This window comes from Malaclemys terrapin, chromosome 1 (genome assembly GCF_027887155.1).
Source record: "Malaclemys terrapin pileata isolate rMalTer1 chromosome 1, rMalTer1.hap1, whole genome shotgun sequence".
In the NCBI taxonomy this organism is placed as follows: domain Eukaryota; kingdom Metazoa; phylum Chordata; order Testudines; family Emydidae; genus Malaclemys; species Malaclemys terrapin.
The window spans coordinates 163,496,033-163,519,076 of NC_071505.1; the positions used below are offsets into that span (position 1 = coordinate 163,496,033).

Sequence of the window (23,044 nt, forward strand, 5' to 3'; positions counted from 1 at the left end):
CATCAATATGTTTTCACACAGATGTTATCTCCTAATAATACCAATCAACCATGCTTAGGAAGGGTCACTGACTGCTACAGGAGATTATATGGAAGTCAGAATCCCTGGAGGTGGGGTGTTAATTATGAATGTCATGCAGAGATACTGACAGCTGTGCCACACTGATTGGTCTGTGTGCAGAATTCTCAGGTCTTTTTGGCCCATATGCAGATTTACTTGCTTTGTAGGTTTCCTGGTTGTAGTTTTGTCTTTTGTGTGGGTTTTTTTGTTGTTGTTTTTGTTTGTTTTGTATTTTGTTTTTCTTTTTTAAGCTCCCTAGATTATACTTATTTGGCTGCTTCCCACAGCCACTTGCCACTTTTTGAGCGGTCACTTCAGCATCCTAAATGAAGATAAGATGCTATCCCATTCAGGATTGTTCTCAAGTCGAAGGGTATTGGCACTTGTTCCCACACACAGAGCTCTTATTGAAGTCAACAGGAGTTGTACATTGTGGAATCCACTCCTGAGAGAGGAACTGGGGACAACACAGCAGCCCTAGTGGATTTGTTTAGTGCTCCAGGATTGGGAGTCAATGCTTGCTTACTCTGACTGCTTTCATTAGTTAAAGCAATGGTTCTCAACCTTTCCAGACTACAGTACCCCTTTCAGGAGTCTGATTTGTGTTGCATACCCCAAGTTTCACCTCACTTAAAAACAACTTGCTTACAAGTCTGAAAATTGATTCTAAGAATGGTACTGTGGTACTGTGGAACTTAGTTGTGTGCTTATTTATCTTTTCTTGATGGCATTTGTGTCAAATATGCTCATTTTACCAGTCAAAAGATGATTTTCTATCTGGCATCACTGAAAGCTCACACTAAGATCTAAAAATTAATCCCTGGTCTTTCTGCTCTTTACACCCAGTAATGAAGATTCTTCAGTAAGAACTGAGCCTACATCTTTGCTGATGGTGCATGGGGCAGAATATCCCGTTTTCTGTAAAATTGCTGTCTCCATAGTGCAAACACTAGGAAAACCTGATTGCACCTAGGTGTTGAGCAAAAAGTTATGTTATCCTGTAATTGCTTTTATTAACATAACTACACTTTAAATAGAAATGTGCAGAATATTTGTGCTTGCAATTTTGGAGAAGACGCAAAGAACCTTGACCAATCTAAATGACCACTGCAGTGATGAAGGAGAATCCTCAGTAGTTGCTTAATTTTAAATGTTCACTTATTTTGTTTTGCATTTGTTAGTTTTAGCAAACATAAATATTTGCAAACTAGATGCCAGTAGCATGCCTTAATTCCAAGTGTTGATGGTGTTTATCATGTAAAACAAAACAAATAATGAAAATCTCCTTAATTTATTTCAACTTAGAGTCCTTAATTGGGCAATAACACAGCATGGCAAAACAGAGACCTAGCTGGCGGAGGTCATAATACAGGACTTGGACTCCAGTTTAGCAAAGAAATTAAACACATGCTTAAATTCATCCCTATTCATCAAATTCAATGGAACTTAAGCATGTGCCTGAAGTTAAGCATGTACTTAAAGTGCTTTGCTGAACAGGGAGGGATGGACTGCTGATCTGAGACCTTAGACATGTATTTGCCACATTGTATTGTTCACTTTCAATTTGTTTTTGAAATGCAGGCAGATTGCAGTTTCTCTGGGAACAAATATTACAAGCATGGCAGTGACAGACCACAGTGCAGTTTATACACTCCGATAGTTTTTAACACATCAGTGATACCATTCAGCCTTCAGGAAGCTCTCTGCTCTGGATTGATATAGACTATCCAGAAGCTGAATAATAAGCTGCACAAAAGAGATGCCACCCATTGTCTGTTCAGTTACATTTTTTGGCCTCGTGATGAAGCTGAAAGTCTCTGGGTATAATTCTCACAATCCAAAGTGTGTCTGTGGTGAGCTTCCAGATTGGATTTCTGTCACACTGTCTTCACTCTTGATCTTCATGATGCCTATGGCTGACTGTATAGGAGAAAAGCAGCAGTTGGGAGGGTGTGAGGAAGAGGGAATCCTTTGGATATTCTTTCCTAGTCCTCTCTCAGCCCACAGTTACAATTGTTGTGGGGCTTGAACACTGAGAAACAGCTGACTGTAGCTTGAGGGAGTCATCCCCAACCGCACACATCCAAGAAAGATGAGCCCCATGAATAACCTCCATTGTGAAGTTAATCTGACATTTAAACCCCCACAACTCCTGTGTTTGGGAACTCTTATTCCAGTTTAAAAGTGACTTTACTTGGGATAGCTTAAATTGGTTGGGAACAGGTTTAAACTAGAAGTGTCCACATGGAGGTTTGCACCAAATGTAACTTAATCAGTTTAAAAAACAATTTAAATTTAAACCAGTACTGTTTTCCTGTATAGACAGTTAACTTATGTTTGAAGTGCTCTTGGGGCTTCTTAGCTGTAAGGACCTATGTACGCTCTGGGGAAGCGGTTTGTGAAGAACAATTTTGCCTTGTCAAGAGAAGTGGATGCAATGAACCAATCAATCTTTAATTTCTATTGGTCATAACATAAATGGCTCTGTGTAGCCACTTCAGGCACCAAATGCAGCTGTTTGTACTCGAACACAAATGGGAGCAGGGAATGGGCTTAACTGGGAGCACTGCCAGAGCTCATGGATTTGGCCAATCAAAACCCTTCACAAGGTTGGAGACAGCAGTGAGCTAAGTCCACTACCTCATCCCGTAACCTGCAATGACAGCAGCAGCCTGGTTCTCTGCTAGCTCCTTAGTATTAGGCTGACGAATTATTCCATCTTCGAGCTTCACAGCTTCCACATGCATTTTCCTGAGCACTTATACTGTTTGCTGCTTCGCCCGTCTGGGCAACATGAATCAGTGAGTCCAAAGTACTGGTAGTATAATTATCAGCTACCAAACTCCACAGCAAGGACCACATTGTTCCAAGTTAACTTTAAACGGAGCAAATAAACATGAAAGCAGTTGCCTAAAGTGCAGGCTTCCTGTATCTTTACTGTATTGTGGTTTAGCAACCAAATAGCTGTTTTCTTCATCATAAAAATAACATGATCAAGGTTTTAATCGTGTGTGTGTGTGTGTGCGCGCGCGCATGCTTGGTTGTTAGGGGGAGGTCCTGTCAATCAGATTGATGCTTGATGAGCAGAGATCTCATTCACCAGGGACTCTTCACTGCAAGCTAATGAACAAAAAAGACCGGGTAGAAATTTTACTCATGAATCGGTACTGCTTTGGGTGGGGGAGGGGAGGGTTGTGCCAGCACTTGCAAGTTACTCTAGGGATGACCCTTTGGTTCCTTACTTCATCAAAGGGATATTTCAGCTTAGGTTACTTATATAATTTCAACACATAGTTTGAATATTTACCTGTCTGGTCAATGAAGGTTTAGGAAACCTGAGATGATGATGTCTGAGTAGTGCATCAGGGAATGGGGACAACAGATCAGGTCAGCCACCTGCAATAAACCAATGTCCGTATCGAGTGCATCTCTGGAAGATTGGCTGGTGTATTGTGCTTATATGTGTCCAGGGTGTCCCCAGAAGCAGGCAGAGTCACAGGGGATGTGTGTCCTGATTTGAACCTCATCATTTGAAGATGTGAGGGTCTGTTCTCACACACACACACACTCACACTCTCTGTTGCACATACAGAGACGCAATAGAGTTGGGAGTCTTCAGCACTCCCTATTTTAGAAATGGAGCAGCAGAGAGGCCTGTTCACACCAAGGTAACTGCCAGGGTTGGGAATCAAACCACAGGAGGTAACTGTTGTACAAACACAAAGATACTTTATTCTCCCCTCATCCATGGAGAAAACCATGGCAGAGATTAATAACAAAGCCCTGCCTTTCACTTTTCTCTTCCTTTGTCACTCCTTTCTCATCCCTCAGGTGTCATCATTCTTCTGTCATGGAACCTTCCTTCATTTGCTCTCACTCAGCCCAGACAACACAGCACTCCCTTGGCATGCCCTTGGACCTGGCGAGTGTGCTGCTCCTTCAACAGTCTTCATCTTGGTGCTCCCTTGGCAACCCCTTGAGCCTGGCTGGTGCAGCGCTTCCTCAGCATCCCCTTTGGTGCCCCCTTGGGCCTGGCGGGCCTGGCACTCCCTCAGCTGGCATGGTATTCCTTGGGTGCTCCCTTCAGTGCCAGCTGGCACTGGGCTTTCTTGGCCCCTTTGGTATCAGCTTCGGTGCAGTGCTCCTTCAGCATCCCCTTCAGCCTGGCTAGTGCACTGCTCCCTTGACATCCCCTTCAGCGGCCCATTCAGCCCAACCCTTCCTCAGCATCCCCTTTGGCCCAGTGCTCCCTTGGTGTCCCCTTTGGCACAGCACTAGCTTGGTATCGCCTCAGCACGGCACTCCTTCTGTGTCCCCTTTGGCACAGCATGGCACTCCATTGGTGTCCTGTTCATTGTGTCTGGTGCAGCACTTCCTAGGAGTCCACTTTGTTCCAGCTCTCTCGTGGCACTCCCTTGACGGGTGTAATATTCCTTCAGCATCCCTATTCCTTTTTGTGTAGACGCCAGGCCATCTCCTGAATGAACATACACCGCTTCCTCTCCCTCCTGGGGCTTTGCTGCCCTGTCGTGCCTGATGGTTCTGGATTATTGCTCAGCAGCAGCTAGGTATGTTGCATCATCTCATGTGATGAGGTATGTCAGAGTGAGCTGCTGACATCACAGAATTATTGTGTCACGCACCTACAATGCACTGTGACAGGGATTTAAGGCTACAGTTTTCTCCAGTCTTTCCAAGCAGGCTTGTCTGTTTCCCATGTCACTTCACAGATTACTGATTTCAGAACAGGAATCAGGAGAAGCAGAATTGGTATAGCGGTTAGAACAGGAGCCTGGGAGTCTGATTGTCTGTGGCTTTGGGTGGGTCACTTGTCTTTGTTTCTTTATTCCCCCCCCCCATCTGCAAAATTGGGCTAGTGATACTGACCGCTTGGAGCTCTTGTGGTGGCACATGGTGCTGGAACACATCAGAATGTTAGTAGCTGGCACTGCTCTAATGGCTCCATGAAACATGTCCTCAAGCCCCTGCATGTTATGAGAGCCTTTTGGTAACCACATCTCCATTCCAAACCCCAGATTTCAAGTCTTTGCAATTTTCTGCAGACAGAAAGTTCCAGCCACTTGTGGTTAATAAATATTCCGTCACAGTTCCTGCAAGGGTCGGGGCGTCCATGCTGGAGTCCAGCTCTGGGAATTGCATTCCACACCCTCTGCATTCTTTGCTGGATACAGGATCCTTCATTATTCCCTATGCTGTCAAACAGCTGCTGGGTCCCAGGCCAAGGGTGGGAGAAGTGATCCCTGTATATCCCATTCTTCATAAAGAAAGGGCATGAGGCTGAACTACTGAACTGTGTGTGGATTGCTTTGAAATCCCTATATGAAAAGAGAGCTCAGGGTTCATCTACACTGGGAAACTCAGCAGGTTTGGAAACCATTTTCAGTTTTAACAGCCTGTCTGGCTTTCCACTTGCTCACCTGAGCCCACCGGGGGGAAAATGGGGGCAGAGCTTCTTTTAAATGAGCTTGGAGAACCAGAATTTTCAAGACCTTTTTGGGCGGAGTTATTCCCCATCCATCTAGCTGATCTAGTTGTGTGAGTGAAAAACACTTTTGAGATCAGTCACTGAAAATGACTTCAGAACATAGTCATTTTCCTAATGTGGATAGGGCCCATAAATGCACAGTATTATACATTACCCATCCAAATGCCATTCCCCTTAATGAGCACATTATTCTGACTCCATGATACAATTGTGAGTAACAGCCACTCTGTCTTCTGCTAATGTGCAGCATTTGTTTATTATGATAATTCACCTCTTTTTTGCTGAGGATTGTGTCTGTGTCTCTGGAGTGGACAGGGTGAAATAAGTCTGGAACGTTTGATCAGCTGTGGTGAAACAGTCCGGATGGAGGTGGAGTGGGGACTTCTGGACAATGGGAGGGGTGGGGTCTAAGAGTCAGGCTGTTTAAAAAAAAAAAAAAAAAGAGAGAGAGAGAGAGAGAGTGTGTGTGTGTGTGTGTGTGTGTGTAAAACTAAAGACATGGCCTTTGCTGTTTATGGTGTCCTGATTAATGCACTGGACTGGGACTCAGTAGATCTGGGTTCAATTCTTGGATCTGCCACAGACTTCCTATGTGACCTGGGGGAAGTCACAATCTCTCCTATCTCCATTTCTCAACTGTAAAATGGTGATTCCTTTCACCCATATTTTATCTATTTAGACTGTAAGCTCTTTGGGGCACTCCTCTAACTATGTTTGTACAGTGTCGAGTACACCGGGGCCTGGCTGCTAACTGGGATCTCTCAGCACAACTATAATATAATTATTAATAATAAGATGCATTGAATATATTAACTCATTTTGAGAGGTCCCTGTGAGAGGATATGGCTGATAATCAGGTCTCTTCTCTTCTATATTTCTCTTTCATTTCTCCTACACCCTCTGCATTTCTGGAACTCATGAAGAAGAAGAATTTAGTTATCCTGTGTCTGTGGAGCCTTATAAAAGATCCACCAAAGAAGACAGGAAAATAGATATCTGCAAACCAAAGAATGTTGCATAGATCCCTAAGCATGGTACTATAATTCTTGGATATGCAGATTCACTGAACTTAAAATTACTCTATAACATCATGTCGTCTTGCTTATATCTGGATTATGGGGAATCAAGGTGCTTGTTTCAGCTAAGACCATGTGGTCTGACTTGTATGCACATAAAAATTCTCCATACTTTTCTCTGCATTTGCCTGTATGCTGATCTTTAATCCCATTAACATCCAGTGCACATGTAAGTGTTGCAATAAGATTTTGCTTTGAATCATTCTCAAAATATGTAAAGTATTTGCTACTTAACAGTGTATTCAGGACAAAAAACCTGTTAGCAGTTCCACCACTGTTTGTTTCTGAGAAGTGATTAACTGTTGTGGTTCACACACTTCAGTTGATGAGCTTGGAGATTTTTCCATGCCGCCAAACACACTTAACACCAGACCCATGTGTGTTGCAGGTTTCAGAGGGTAAAACTCCAAGATGAGGCATGACTTGGATCGCTGGGGTGTGATTAGCCCAATGTGCCACTCATTTATGTTCGGCTTTCTGAAATCCCTCAACTGATGTTTGTTAGGGACACAAGTTATTTTACAGTTCAGACAGAATACCTGAAGCAGTTTCTCATTTAGAGTTAATAGGCAGCTGACTGGCAATGTGTTCTTGCACAAATGTGTCTGCAAGTGTAAAGAGGCCAGTGCAAACGTTGACTTTTCAGAACCTATTGTGAATGTTGATTCCATAACATTAAATACATTCTAGACCTGTGATGCACATAATCCTACTCTCATGCTTCATGCTATTGGGGGAAAATAAGCTATATGGTATTCTTTATGTACTGAGCACTGATAATATGTAAACAGACATAGAGGAAGACATGGCCTGTGCCTTTGGGAGCTTAGAATCTATATCAGATGCAGGCAGTCTAAATCAGAGAGATAGACACCTTCTAGAGAGGGAGATGGGTTGTGTGTGTATGTAAATCTGTGTTACATGTGGTAATTCAATGTTGAAAGGCCTCATGGAAGAAATGTGGTTAGAAGAGGGATTTGAAGAAATGAGAGGGAGGTAGTTTAGCTCACAGGAAGAGGAGGAGGAATTCCAGACATAGCCATGGCATGGGGAAAAGGATATTAAAAAGGAGCATGGAGTGGAAGGAAATAAGAGCAAAATGTTTTCTGTTTGGCTCAGTCCAGCATGGTAAATGTAAGTTCTCTGGGGCAGGGACTTTTTTATTCTGTTTGCACAGCACCTAGCAAAACAGGGCCTTGGTCTATAATTGGGGCCCCTAGGCACTATGATAATACAAATAAATAATAACATCCAACTGAATAAATGTTAAAACTGATGATGAGAACTAATTTGGCATCCTCTTTTGAAGCGTCCGACTTTTGGGATAAGCAGAGTGGGCTCAATTTCCTTCCAACAGCACGGTGAGTAAAATACTATTCAACATGTAGAACTGAGCACGGGTCGGACATTCCTCTCTCCTTCCATGCATAGAACTAGTGTAACAGTTCTCCACTAAGAGTCATGTGAATGTTTTAAACAACTTAGCTTTGCCTGTGTTCATGCTTTCATGTCTGCTTGCCATGGGCAGAAACACACGGATCCTACTTTACTGGGATTAAAGCTTTAAAAAACTCTGACTTTAAGCTTGCATGCCCAACTATTTATGGGCTGAATCTGAGGTTTATGCTCATCCAATCAGAGAAAGTCAATATGAGTTCAAGACACAAAGGGAAAATAGTGTATTTGAATTGAAAGCCACACAGTGTGCACCAGAGAGCAGAATGTTGCCCATATATGATGTGTATGAAAATTAAATAGGATAGAAATTGCTTGTGCAAAATGTGAACGGGAAATGGCAATGATGTGCCTTAAGCGAGCAGTAACATAAATAACTGTTGTATGTTATTGCTCGCTTAGGGCACATCACTGACATGACATTTTTTTCTTCAGAATTCTGTGTCTGTCTCATCTTTTGGAGTCAAATCATGCAGTGACAGTAAATGCAACTCGATATTGAGTCCAACATACAGATTACATGGTATTCAACCAGGCCTTTAGCTCTATTGAAAGGTCAGAAGGATACCTTAGATTATTTTTAGGAACTATTAGAGCCTAGTGCGAAAACATGCTTTTTTGTATTACACTAAAATGCAGTCTTTAGCAACTCACATACAAAGTATGATGTTCTCTGTTTCAATATAATCCATTTTTAGCAATGGTTGTATGCACTTTACAATATGTATCCTAAGACAGGTCCCATAAGTAGATATATCTTTTAGGAGACACAATATGACAAAGCCACAGATGTTTGGTGCATGATATATTTCTTTCTTTCCCAATGGCCCTTATAAAAAGGACCAGAAGATAGACTTATTAAAAGTCAACTAATGACATGATGTAGGGAGCCTGTGGTTCAGTGACTGTTATTACAGCTGTGCCCCATTACATATTGGATACCTAGCACATGCCTGTTTTTTGAATGACATTTATCTTTTGAGTTTCAAACATTCCTGGCATAAATAAGGATTTTACGCTTTTCAAATGTGTTTTACAGTTCAGCCCCAGGGCTGCTGAAGGATCACAAACACTCATCCTGTAGCAATGCAAAAAGGGAAGTGTAGGAGCATCCTCCATGCTCCCACTGTTATTGGGTAGAGATGATCCCCCTCCAAGCCTTTGATTCCAGCCCCCACAAACCTTTGGGAAGCTATGCCCGGGATTTGAACTTTATGGCTGACATTGATCTCTTCAATGTGCCAAACAACAGTTTGGGTCTGAACTCTTCTGATCTCTGAGAAAGTTCCAATATGGAGCTTGTGACTGATGCCCACAATCTCCCACGCCTTGACTCCCACCCTCCTTACCTTTTAAGTGTAGGTTTTGGAATGGTAGATTGGATGTCAATGGATAATCATCAACAACATTGATCCACGTATCCATTTATGTTTTAGTATGCGTTTCTTTAGGTTCTAAATGCAAGCTCACGTGACACTGAGGATCTCTGCGTAAACTTCTCAGTTTGTTAAAATAATAAAAAAGAAAGAAATTACAGCAAGGAGAATATTTATTATCAGGCTAAACATGTAACAGTCATCTTATTATTTTTTCTTTCAATGCAAAAGCACTAATATTGCAAGGTGAATGACTAGTGAAAGAGGCAATCAGTGTACTTCTGAATTGTAAAAAAAAAAAAAAAAAAAGCTAACAACTTGCAAGCTTGTCTTTATTAGACAGCTTGCAAGCCTGGTTAGTTAGAAAGACAATTCTAAAACTATCTGTTTCTTTGATCCACACTACAAACATCCTTCCACCAATTTCTGGCCAAATCCAACATTCCTTGTATGCTCAAAACTCCTATGGCTGCCAGGGGGAGTTTTGTGTCCATAAAATATGCAGGACTTAATAAAATCCTCCTCAGTTAAACTACAATTATTGATTTAAAACTGTGAATCGTCTTTTGTTGGCAATCCTATGTGGAGTTTGGTTTGTAGGCCTTATTGTTCATGTGAGTCTGAGGGCTTGTCTTCAATACCACACTACATGAGTGCAGCTGCATCGACATAATTACTCCACCTCAATGAGAGGCGGAAGCTATGTCGGCAGGAGAGTTGCTGTAAGTTGATGTGGCTCAGAGGAGTGGTTTTTTCACAGCCCTGAGCAATGTAAGTTACATCAACTAAGGCAGTAGTGTAGACAAGCCCTAAAGCATCACCACCCCATCAGACTCTTGTAGACTGGCGTGCTCTGAAATCCAAACTTATTCTGTAGACTTTTGACACTGAGTAACTGTTTCCAACCTGCCAGTGGTAGAGGTGGCTCAAAATGAAAGGCTGTAGGGTTGTCTAGTTTGGACACCAGCATCTCTTCTGGAAGTGCTTAGAAGAGTGGAAGTCACTTTTCATTTATTATGAAATACTTTCAGCCTAAAGCATTTAAGTCCAGAGCAGGTTGCATTTTTTTAGCTGGAGTTTACCAGTGCAAGCAGTTTAGCAGCTCATGCTGATTAGATCATTTAAAGCTGAAGCTGGTGGGCAGCCATTCTGTGAAAGAATAGTGTCGTTCAGAGATAATGTGTATTAAAGTAAGAACTGAAAATTCATCTGCATTGGTGTAACCATGAAATGACAAAGAATTGTGGAGAAGCAGAGTGAAAGAAAAGAGAACAATGTCTCTGAAAAAATTAAGATTTCATACCATTTTTAGATTGCTTCTGTTCACTGTGTACCCCAATATTCTGGAACAAGACTGAGACTGTTCTAATGACATTTGCAGGCAGACCAGTTAAAGGACTTCAGGTCTGCTGCCGAGAACAAAAAAGATGTTTGTCTCAGAAATCCTTAATCCAACAGCACCCGTTCAGGGCAGGAGTTCAGTTTAAGATACTGGCATACACACACACACGAGTAGTTCTTAATGACATTTCTAAGAAATTGGAGGGATTTTTCCAACTGAGGTGATAACTTAGTTTCCTGAAGAGCAATAGCCTAGTAAGCATCTGACAGTTGGTGTTGCAGTCATGGTGAATAATTCCCTCTTTCTTGAAAGCTCACACCAGGAGGCACGAGGCTAAAGGAAAGCATGAAAGAACCTGACAGTGGGGTTGGGCAGGGGAAGCTAAATTGGTTGGCTAATTGATATAGCCTTAAAAATATTGAATGAAAATATGAAGTGCTGAGAAGCTTTCTCTCTCTCCTTCTTGCCCCCTCCCATTTCATACAGAGAATAGAAAGAATAACATTTTTGTTAGGAGTACCTTAGGATGAAACCTTATGAAAGCATACAGGAGATTTCCTTCCTCTGTGAAATAATAACTGTGAATGCCACGGAACCATAATTTTTAGTTTCTTTAGTGAGTGCCTTGTGCAGCCTGATACTTCTCAAATGGACATGGTGTGCCCGTGATTTATCACCCACATGGTAAGCATATGAGTAAGTCAAACATTTTGCTTGTAGTGCAGCAGGTGTTTAAAAAGAGATAGCAAAAACACACAGTGAGAGAGAGAGATGTGAGGATGTGAAAATGCAAAACTTAATAAAGCTGGCTTTTAATTAAAAAATGAATTGTTATGGTGAGAAATTACCCCTGATACTCATTTGTCCAGTGACAGCTGCTGCCCAGAATGTGGCTTTCCTCTGTGCTTAAGAGTGAACGTAACCAGCTGTATTTTAATGCAGTTCCTGTTGGAGCTTCTTTTTTTCCCTTTGCATTCTTTGCCCTACCCTCTTTTCTTTGTCATTTGCGCAATGCCTGCTGTCATCCCAGGGTCTGCAGCCAAGCGCTATAGTCCTCTAGGCTGACCAGACAGCAAGTGTGAAAAATCGGGACAGGGGTGGGAGGTAATAGGAGCCTATATAAGAAAAAGACCCCAAAATCAGGACTGTCCCTATAAATTTGGGACATCTGGTCACTCTAAAGTCCTCTCATCTGCAGAATACATTTGAGCCTTTCTCTTTGTGATGCAAGAGGCCATCCATGCAGTGCAAAAGTTCCTTTAAAACTGTCTAAAATAAACAGCTTAAGTTTAACATTGTTGTAGAGTGTCACACATCCAGAACAGAACCAGTTATTCCACGTTGTCCCAGAAGTTGCAGATTAGCTGTCAAGTTCCAATAGCCAAAGGCTTCCCAGGGAAAGCTTCCCTCCCAGGTGCCTATTCTCAGGAGTGGAGACTGACTTTAACAAAAAAAAAACAAGCAGAGCCACAGGATTTTAAGACAAAAAGCCTGGTTTGGAATACAACCAAACCCAGCCCCTTATAATCCAGGTTTGAATTCCACGTCTTCCAAAGTTAACATGCCCCCTGCTAACATCTCTTCTTCCTCCTCCTACCACTGGATCTTTCTGTTTTCTTTTAGTGTAAACTGTTCGTTCCTGACCGCCCTCTGTCAGAAACATTTACCCTTTCCATACGCCTGAGTGTGTCCCACCAAAGATTTGATCCAGATCCAGGGTCAGAGCACTGTATCCTGACATATGCTCTCGGACTCAGGGCTTGATACAGTCCCAAATTCCAGTCCTCCGGTGAAAAGAGAGGACAAGAAGGGTGAATTCGATTTGGTTTGACGATCGCTTAATGACTCTACAGAATCAGATGACATTTCACAGTGCACGTCATAAAAATATATTGAGTCTGTAGTAACTTAAACAAAAGGTGCAAAAACCCATACAAAAGTGCAATGTTAGTTTAACTACATATCCTGGAGATTAAAGGGTAAAGGACTGTGTCTGTGCACACATTCAAGAGTGGGATGATTGTATCTGGGGGAGGGAGGTGTAGGGTTTAGCAGGTTTCCAAAGATGTCATTAAAATATAACTATTTCCTTTCTCTTCCACAAGCCTTATGAGCCACCTGATACAATGCTCTGTTTGTACCGTTTTTGGAATGTGCTTAACCTTGTAATTATTTGTTCTAGAAAAACATTATATATGGTGGCAGCATGTTTAACTGCACTTCATTAAGAGAGTACATTGTAATGCAATCAAAGAAAATCCCCTATTAAAAATATTTCAACTCCTGCTTTTTTATAAGCAATGTTAAAGAATAAACCATTGTTAGATACCAACCTGGGATGGGGGAGGGTGTGAGAAATGGGGGGAGGGGGGAAGTCACAAATCTAAAGAGAAATGCGAGGGTTCATAAAGAAAGAATTTTAATAGAAGTTATTGAGATATGCAGATGTGCCTTCACTGCCATTTCATTTGACTGTCCAACAAATAGAACGCTGGTAGATAGTGGTATGCTGATAAAGCCAGAATTGCGAGAGCACAATCTCAAAACCATCTCTGTATTGGTTTCTCCTTGCTGTAAAGTCTGGTTGAAAGAAAAAAAAAATGTTTGTTTTTTTGTTGCTGAGAGAGAGAGAGAGAGAGAGAGAGAATTGGTTGTGAAAGATGCTTGACTGAGATAAACACTTAAGGTTTTTATTTAGCCACGTAGCACTGGCAGCATGGCGATTTCCCCAGATAGCTCTATGATATGAATGTGCCTTCTGTATTCTGTGAGGCATATATGTGGAAAAGCAGTTTTTTCTTCATGTCCATTCAGTCCTTGTTTTTTTCCAGTGGGACTTCTAGCAAGGGTGCCAGTAGTGCCAGTGATGGGATGAAAGCGAACAAGTGGTGTTGAGAGGGGAGGCTCAGTATCTCATTACCCAAGCAACCCAAACCCTCAGTGTAAAAACTTAAATCTATTTAAAATACATCATTCCATGGCAATCTCTATAGAGATTCCCTATAGAGACAGGGGGCATAGTGTCTATAGGGAATAGGGTGGGGTTTATTCAGACTATAAAGTCAAAATTATGCAATAATGTCATCAGATCACAATAAATAAAAAATCTCTTTTTTTAAAAGAGTTCAGGGGAAAATCTGCATTCAGGGAACGTTCTTAACTAGCTAGTGCACTCCCAATGCCTCAGACCCACTCTTGAACAAATCCTCTCTAAAGCACTAATTTTCCATCCTTTCTACTTGAACTTACTTGGAGTGCTTTATCCTTAAAGATACAGGGCCAACTTCAGCCCTGATTTAAGTGAGTGCCTCGCCATTGGAAGACAGTGGCCTGTACCCTTTTTAGATCTAAATCCTACATAACTTTATGAGATTTTTAATAAAATGTAATTTGTGACCAGCAGGACTAAACAAGAAACAAGATGGCTTTAAACATTTCACCAGTTGCATATACATGGCTTCCTGGAGTTAATTCTGAACTTTCCCTCTCATAGGACATGGAAATTTCACTTACAGTATATACATCTGTAAACCAGTCACATATGAAAACAATAACCAAGGAATAAAAAAGTCAATAAGAAGATTTATATACAGCTGCTATTAAACTGGAGGGAAACAAATGATCTGTTGGGGTCAGTTTCTCTGGGAAATCAATTTCAGCAGAGTTTTATTGTCCTCTCTGCTACACCCTTCATGTTACTTGCTTGCACTTTTAACAGTTATGAGTGAAGAGGTTTTTACACTTGTGAGCTTAAGCTCCCTGGATCACTGCAGTCCATACAATTTGTTACCTTTTCAACATCCATGTCCCCAGTTGCCACAAAAGTCCAACTAACAATATTGAATGCACAAAGTACATTTTCCCAATAAACCTATATTGCATTTTGTCTGAGTTCCCCTAGTGTTGGGAGTTCTGTCTGTGTATGTTAACTGAGTAGTCAAGAACCAGTCATACAGTATATAGACAAATAATTTTATGGATGTATACATTGCACATGTGTATTGAAAATATACATCCTTCCTTACTCATAAAGGAAAATTAATCTCTCAGTACTCACTCACGATGTACATATGTAATAAGATTGTTATCAAAAAACAAAAAAACCCTACATCGTGAGAAAGTTAAGGATGATAATAGATACATCACACCATCAATACAAACATTAGAACACTGATATATGAGGCTTTATCCAACACCTAATGATGCCCGTGGCAGTCTTAACATGGTTTATTACAAGTCTTAACCTAAACATTTTTCCTACAGTCTTTCCTTGAAATCTGTATACGTTTTCCTAAGTAAAACAGTTTCATTTAGATTACCTCTGAGTTGTGTTAAATGAATGTTTACACAATCAGTTCACAAAATGCCTGTTTTAGCAAACTGTACCGATAAAATTGTCTGTGTTTACATCAGCCAAAAATGTCTCCATTGACAAAGTATATTCAAAACATTCTAGCACCGCTTGTTTTTGGCAGCATTTGAAGAAAGTAAAATCCAAATGGCATGTTAAGAAATTGATTTTTTTTTTTTTAATGTGAAGCTGTTCTCCGCTGATCCTGCTGATAGGACACATCTTTCTTCAGTCTGAAGTTATTCTAATTATTGAGAATGTTCAGGTTGGAGAGAAATCCTCAATCTCTACCTTCTTATGGTTATTTAAAGAACCTAAAGTCTGATCTCATTCTTTTTTAAAATAGTTTATACTGTCAATTACCTTTGACTGACTCTTCTCACTTTAAATATGTGTTTAAGTCCCATTAACTACAGTTGACATAAGCATGTGCTCAAGTGGTATCCTGAATAGGGATGATTTCCTGAATAAGGACCTAAGAAGTTTAAACTCGTCCCCTATTTCCAAGAACAGACTGGAAACCCCATGCCAAGATTATATGGAAAATGGACAGAACATTTCTTTGGAAAGTAAATTGCTCTTTATTATTCTTTAAACTTCTGTCTGCCCCAAAACATGGAGAATTAAGTTTACCATTTAAAAACAAATAACCCTTTCCCAAACTAGATAAGCTGTTTCTGCAGGAGCTGGAGGTTAATATATATATATATTAATGAAATAACATTTGCAGCCCTTTTAGAGGGGGCAGATTAGTAGTTTAAACATCAGGTTTCAAATTCCTGGTTTTCTTGGCAGGTTAGGTTCAAGATCCTGGGATAGCCAGCTGTAGTTAAGTAATATGCTGTGGGTCGAATGTTTCAGATGAGACCAGTTCTTTGTGTGGACATTAAAGATCCATAGAATCATAGAACTGGAAGGGACCTCGATAGGTCATCTAATCCAGTCCCCTGCACTCAAGGCAGGACTAAATTATTGAGACCATCTCTGACAGGTGTTTGTCCAACATGCTCTTAAAAATCCCCAATGATGGAGATTCCACAACCTCCCTAGGCAATTTATTCCAGGGCTTAACCACTCTGACAGGAAGTTTTTCCTAATGTCCAGCCTAAACCACCCTTGCTTTAAGCCCATTGCTTCTTGTCCTATCCTCAGAGGTTAAAAAAAAAACAATTTTTCTCCCTCCTCCTTGTAACAACCTTTTATGTACTTGAAAACTTTTATCATGTCCCCTCTGTCTTCTCTTCTCCAGACTAAACAAACCCAATTTTTTCAATCTTCCCTCATAGGTCATGTTTTCTATCCCTTTGATCATTTTTATTGCTCTTCTCTGGACTTTCTCCAGTTTGTCCACATATTTCCTGAAATGTGGCGCCCAGAACTGGACACAATACTGCAGATGAGGCCTAATCAGCATGGAGTAGAACGAAATAATTACTTCTCGTGTCTTGCTTACTATACTCCTGCTAATACATTCCGGAATGATGTTTGCTTTTTTTGCAACAGCGTTACACTGTTGACTCATATTTAGCTTGTGATCCACTGTGACCCCCAGTTCCCTTTCTGAAGTACTACTTCCTAGACAATCATTTCCCATTTTGTATGTGTGCATCCGATTGTTCATTCCTAAGTGGAGTACTTTGCATTTGTCCTTATTGAATTTCATCCTATTTACTTTAGACCATTTCTCCAGTTTGTCCAGATCATTTTGAATTTTAATCCTATCCTCCAAAGCACTTGCAACCCCTCCCAGCTTGGTATCATCTGCAAACTTTATAGGTGTACTCTCTGTCATTGTCTAAATAACTGATGAAGATAATGAACAGAACCGGACCCAGAACCGATCCCTGCAGGATCCCACTCATTATGCCCTTCCAGCATGACTGTGAACCACTGATAACTGGGAATGATTTTCCAACCAGTTATGCACCCACCTTATAGTAACTCCATCTAGGTTGTATTTCCCTAGTTTGTTTATGAGAAGGTCATGCGAGACAGTATCAAAAACCTTATTAAAGTCAAGATACACCACATCCACCACCTCCCCCCATCCACAAGGCCTGCCACCCCGTCAAAGAAGTTTGTCTAACAATATTTTTGCTATGATTAAAATTTCCCCTCCCATGTATTCCACACAAGTACCAGTGCACATACCAGTTAACTGCTATGTGTATATAGTTTCTAAGGTTCTTCAGGATCCATAGGATAGAGAGGAGCTGTGTAAATGTAAATTGCTATTGATAAATGCATAGCAAACGCTTTTCTGAGGCTTGGTCTACACTACCCCCCCAATTCGAACTAAGGTACGCAACTTCAGCTACGTGAATAACGTAGCTGAAGTCGAAGTACCTTAGTTCGAACTTACCTTGGTCCAGACGCGGCAGGCAGGCTCCCCCGTCGACTCCGCGGTACTCCTCTCGCCGAGCTGGAGTACCGCAGTCGACGGCGAGCACTTCCGGGTTCGACTTATCGCGTCCAGACTAGACGCGATAAGTCGAACCCAGAACTTCGATTTCCAGCCGTCGAACTACCTGGTAAGTGTAGCCAAGGCCTAATAAACTGGTGTGAGATGTGTTACTTGTAACATCCACAGAGATGTATAAATAAGTTTAAAATAACTAACACACTGTTATAAGAAAGCTTTAACACAGCACTTATGATTATTTAGGTCTGTCTCAACAAAACATTAGAGTAAATCTTACGATAATTTATCAGAGAAAAGCCATTTCTGTTAATCATTTATTAACTATTAATTTTTGTGAGTGTTAACTTAATGGGAAACATTACCAGATGGGGTACTGGGCTTGATATTCTGTTCAAATACAAAAATGACAAATATCATTAATTAGAAGGGCATAAAAATGACTTACAAGGGCATAAAAGCAGCAAGCAGGAGGAGTTGACTTAACATAGCACTTGCTATACTACAACTGTCCAAAAGGCTAATCACACTGATACTTTGCCTCTAGCAGTGGCCTATACTTATGAAAGTGTGGAATTACTCAAGGATATACATTACAAACCAATCCTATATACCTCGCTTAATGCTTTTCAACAAGCACAATGAGCTTGTAGATCTGGTCAATGTAAGTAAAATTAAGATAAAACCCCCCACCCCACCCCATCCTCCAAAACTCCAGATTCATTAATAGTTAATTGCTGCAAGATAAAGGTTTACTTAGATTTGAATGAAGAGAGAGTATTTCTGAAATGCAAATGTTGTTAGGGAGTATATTGCAAAGAACGGGGTTGAATATAAAAATACAGAATATAGAGTACATACATTTGGCTGGGGTGGATATATTTTTTCAATGTTAGCAAAACCAAGTATGATTAGAAAGGGGGGGTTGGTTTATTTATTTAATTTTTATGAGAACAATTTGTCTGGCATTTAGAAGTTCTCCTGCAGCACTGGAAATCCAACCATAACAGCATTATGCTAATACTTGGGGATGGATAATAGCTGAAACTAACAAATCTACCAACAGCAAAAATATCATAGTTGCTGAGTTACCTCTCCTAACTGATGATGGCCAATCTTTGAAAGAATGGATCCAGTGAAGTAAATGGAAGCTTTGCCTTAAATTTCAAGAGTCCAGGATTTCAGCACTGGTTTGGAAAAGCATCCAAAAAATGGTGGTCTGAAGCTTAATTGAAATTCTTTATGTTGGAAATCTCATGAGATCAGGATTTTTACTGCCAGACCTCTAGTACTTCCAGGTTTTGGATAGTGGATTAGTGGGTGGCATGCCATAGCTTGTCATCCATACTTGTGATTAATGTATCTCAGAAATAAAATTACTGGCAGTGTAAGTTTAATCACATGTACTTTGCATTTTAGATTTTTTATTTTAAAAGAAACACTGTAAAGGAAATGTGATGTATGTGGGAACAATTTGCATCAGGGGAATCCTTACTAAATACTCTCATAAAAAAGGATGTATTCCGCAATATGCTGCTGATTATTATTAACTATGGATGCCATGAGACTCCTTGTATGTAATGTATTCCAGTCCTGTTATATCCTTGCATATGAAAACGTTATCAATGATCTGCGGAGCCTGGTAATAATAATGCTGCAACATTGTAACAAATAGGTAGTACCATTATTTTGGTTTTTTTTTTTTTAATATATCAGATGTATTTTATTGCTTACATTATAGTAACGGATTGAAAACATCTGCTGTCTTGCCACTAGTCCACCAGTAACAGAAAGTCTCAGCTCACTTTCCTTCAGGCCAGTATGCTTCAAGACATGTGTACCAAGACTATAATCCAGCTGCTGAGTGTTGATACAGGGCCAGGCCTATACTCAGGAGTCTTTTAAATGGAAACAATACCTCCTTGCCAAGGATTAGAACAGTGATAAACTCCATTTGTTTTTTTTTCTCTCCCCTACCTTCCTCTCCTTACAGCCCCATCCCCCATCACAATAATTAGGAAAGACCGGACATCCCGAAATAGTGTCTCTCTGTCTTGGCAAGAACCCGAGCAGCCTAACGGCATCATCTTGGACTACGAGGTCAAGTACTACGAAAAGGTGGGAGGAAAGGATTGAAGGGGAGGTGTGTGTAATGAAATAATTTCTTCTTCCCTTCACTAAAGCTGGTAGGCTGCACCCATTCACTCACTTGCAGTGGCAACTAAATATTGACACTGTTCAATTTAATAATAATAGGGAGAATATGATGAGAATCTGAAAAAAGCTGGTAAGTAGTGTTGTGCATCAAATTCATGTCAGAATGCTCCAAAATTAGTGTAGAGATTAAAACAGGTGAAATGTAAAGCAGCCTTTTTCTTCTCCATTGTATTTACTTAAATATATTATGCTTCAAATAAGCATGTACTAATGAGCTGGTGTTTCAGTGCAGCATAAACAATATTTGCAAAAAAGTGAATTGAGAGGAATTAGATCTCTCTGTTTAGTGTCTTGTTTACAATTTACATCACTCCAGTAATGCAGTGTAAAGACTGGGAGACCCATTGTGAATGACTGAATTTTGCTAATTAGTGAATAAATGAATACATGCAAAGGAAGAAAATAAAACTAGGGAAGTGCACCACTAAATGTACTTTGATTTATTTTGACAATAGTATTATATTTTAAGTGGTTTGCCGGTACATCATATATTTTGTAAAGATAATGAAGTCTCAGGGCTTGTCTACACATGCAAATTTATCTGGAATAAAGAAGGGTGTGGATTTAAATCTGAATAACTCTTCCTGATTAACTTCATGTGTGGACATTCTTATTCCAGAATAAGAGTACCTTATTCTGAATTAGTTTAAATCAAGTGAATTGAACAAAGGGCTTATCTGTACAAATACTTAGCTCTTGGCCAGCTGCCTAAACAAGTGTTAAAAGTGAATTTTTACCACTTTCCCCCCATTATTGACATTGTAAAACCAGCACAGCTACGGGAGTAGTACAAAATAAAGCCCCAGTTCCGCAAAGCACTTAAGCATGTGCTTGACTTTAAGCATGTGAGTAGTCCCGTTGTAATCAGTGGAAAGATACATGTGCTTAACATTAAGCACATGCTTAAATTCTTTGCTGAATTGTGGCCTAAAGGCCCAATCCTGCAAATCCTTACTCTCACAATTACTCATTCATGCAAATAGATCTTCTGAATCAATATGTCTACTCACTTTTATTAAAAGTTTGCTACTCTAGGTCTTAAGGGTGCCCTATTTTGATGTACAAATATATAGAACCTGGGCATATATTGATATCTTCCAAACCAACTGTCTGGTTATTAAAATTATTTGGGGAGAAAATTTGCAACTTTTCCCCTATGGATAAATCTATGTACATGTTACACAGTGGCTGGTCATAATGACTTGCACAAGCTGTTTTGAAAATGTACCCAGAAGTACCATTGATATATATGGCAACTAGGTGTTAATAACAGTTTCACTCAATTAAGATAGATGTGCCCCCAACAGTGATGTTGCCATTTGTGCAGCAGATTAATTTAATAAAAGAAAAGATAAAGAAAAAGAAAGCTGTTTGTGATCTTGAGGGTAGAGAGCAAGTTATAGACAGTCGGATTTAAGTTGCATTCAAATTCCAGCTCTCGCATTTTTGGGGCTAGGTCAGCTCTGTGATGTGAATTTTCTAAGTGTTGTCATACTAGTGTACAATTTAGATTCTGGATGAAGGGGGATATTATTGCATTTATATATTGCTTTTGAAGAGGTTTCAACTCCTTTTTGTTCCTTATGTGTGCTGCCCACAAGAGTTACATAAAACATTCCTTCTAATACAGTATAAAGACTATGTATATGAAAAAAGAACATAGCCTTCACTCTTACTAATGTTGCCACTATAAATGTTAAACTTAGCTGAAGTACCTTCAATAAAATATAGATTAAAATTGCCCAATTTTCATTGCACATGAAAAACTAACAGCAGCAGGATTTTCTCGCCATTAAAGATGGTATCTAGTATACTATGAGGAAATGCTTATGTAGAAACACTTTGCGGGTCAAGTTTTTAATTCATCAACAAACTGAGTGTTTGGTTAAAGTTCTGCCTGGCAAACACTCTCTTTTCTTCTTGTATATACTTGCTGCTTGTGGTGAATAGTGTGCAATATCTCCTGAAGTTCCTCCCCCATGGAAGATAAACCAAGGCTTGTGTGTGGTGTTGTGCTGATTTGATTACTATTAACATACAAATTGACATATAAAACATATGTCTTATGCAGTTTACCATAAACTAAGATACTATGATATCCACCATATCACAGTTTTGAACATTTATTTACCGAGTAGCATTGAGTGGTATTAATGGATACAGCCATGACCATGTGTTCTCTTCTCGGGTGCCTGGATGCATAAGGAAAAATTTGCATTGCGTAAAAATAACTTAAAGTCAGATAAAACTGACTATCCATTCAAACTATATATACACATATCATACTGTATATTAAAACATTTTAATTAAAAGCTTTATTTTGTTGAGAGGGGCAGAAGTTCCAGATAAAATGAATTGCCGATTTCTTTTTCATTCTTAGTCTGAAATCAAATGAACCATGAGAGAGGCTTTTGTAGATAATTTTTCAGGGATAAATCTAGTCCAATTAGCACTCACAAGGAGTCCTATTTAAGACCCTGATTCTGGAAGGTACTTAAATGTGTGCCTACTTTTATGTGAGTATACTTATTGATGTCAATTAGATCACTCACGTGCTTAATGTTTGGTACATGCTTCAGTACTTTTGTGAATTGGGATTTGAGTCCCTAAAGGTGTGTCTACACTTCACACTAAGCCCGGGCTCACACTCAGGTTTGAAACCAACCCCCCTTCGGTCCACACAAATCCGTTTTACTCAGGTCCTAGGGAGGTAGGGGGTAGAGGGTGGATTGGAGGCCATGTCTCACTGTGACTCGGGTCCAAGCCCTGACATTTTGCAGTGTGGACGCACCTCAAGCTGCAGACCTCAGGTAGGTCTGTATAATGCAGTATGGACATTTGTACAACTCTGAGACCTGGGCCCAGCAAATGTAAAACCAGATTTCAAATGCGGTGTGGACGCTCAAGCGTGGGCTTGGAAACGGCAAGACCACAAACTCGGGTCCCACAGACCTGGATTTACAAAGTCATGTAAATATGCTCTAAGGCAGCCCTAGTTAATAGAAGTAGTCACATGAGTAAAATAAGCATGTCTTGGCCCTGAGAGTATGTAGGGTAGTTTCCAAGCTCAGTATCAATACTTCAATATTCAATTTAGTACTTTCATGGGTATATGTAGTACCTTCCAAACTCATGTTAATGCTCTGTGAAACTTTACAGTAAATGCAAAGCTAGGTGAGTGTGCCTACTCTCAACACGCACTTGAAATTCAGTTCAGCTGGCAAAACTCAGTGAACCCAGCA

General features: G+C 40.2%; 1 protein-coding gene across 3 annotated transcripts in view; it reads left to right on the forward strand.

The window, feature by feature from the left end:
* Positions 1-23,044, forward strand: part of EPHA3 (EPH receptor A3) — a 300,651-nt gene that overhangs the window by 209,819 nt on the left and 67,788 nt on the right. For all 3 annotated transcript variants that reach the window (XM_054046029.1, XM_054046033.1, XM_054046037.1), the window contains exon 6: positions 19,579-19,703. In XM_054046029.1, coding sequence (XP_053902004.1) covers positions 19,579-19,703 — 125 coding nt within the window. The remainder of the gene's footprint in view (positions 1-19,578; positions 19,704-23,044) is intronic.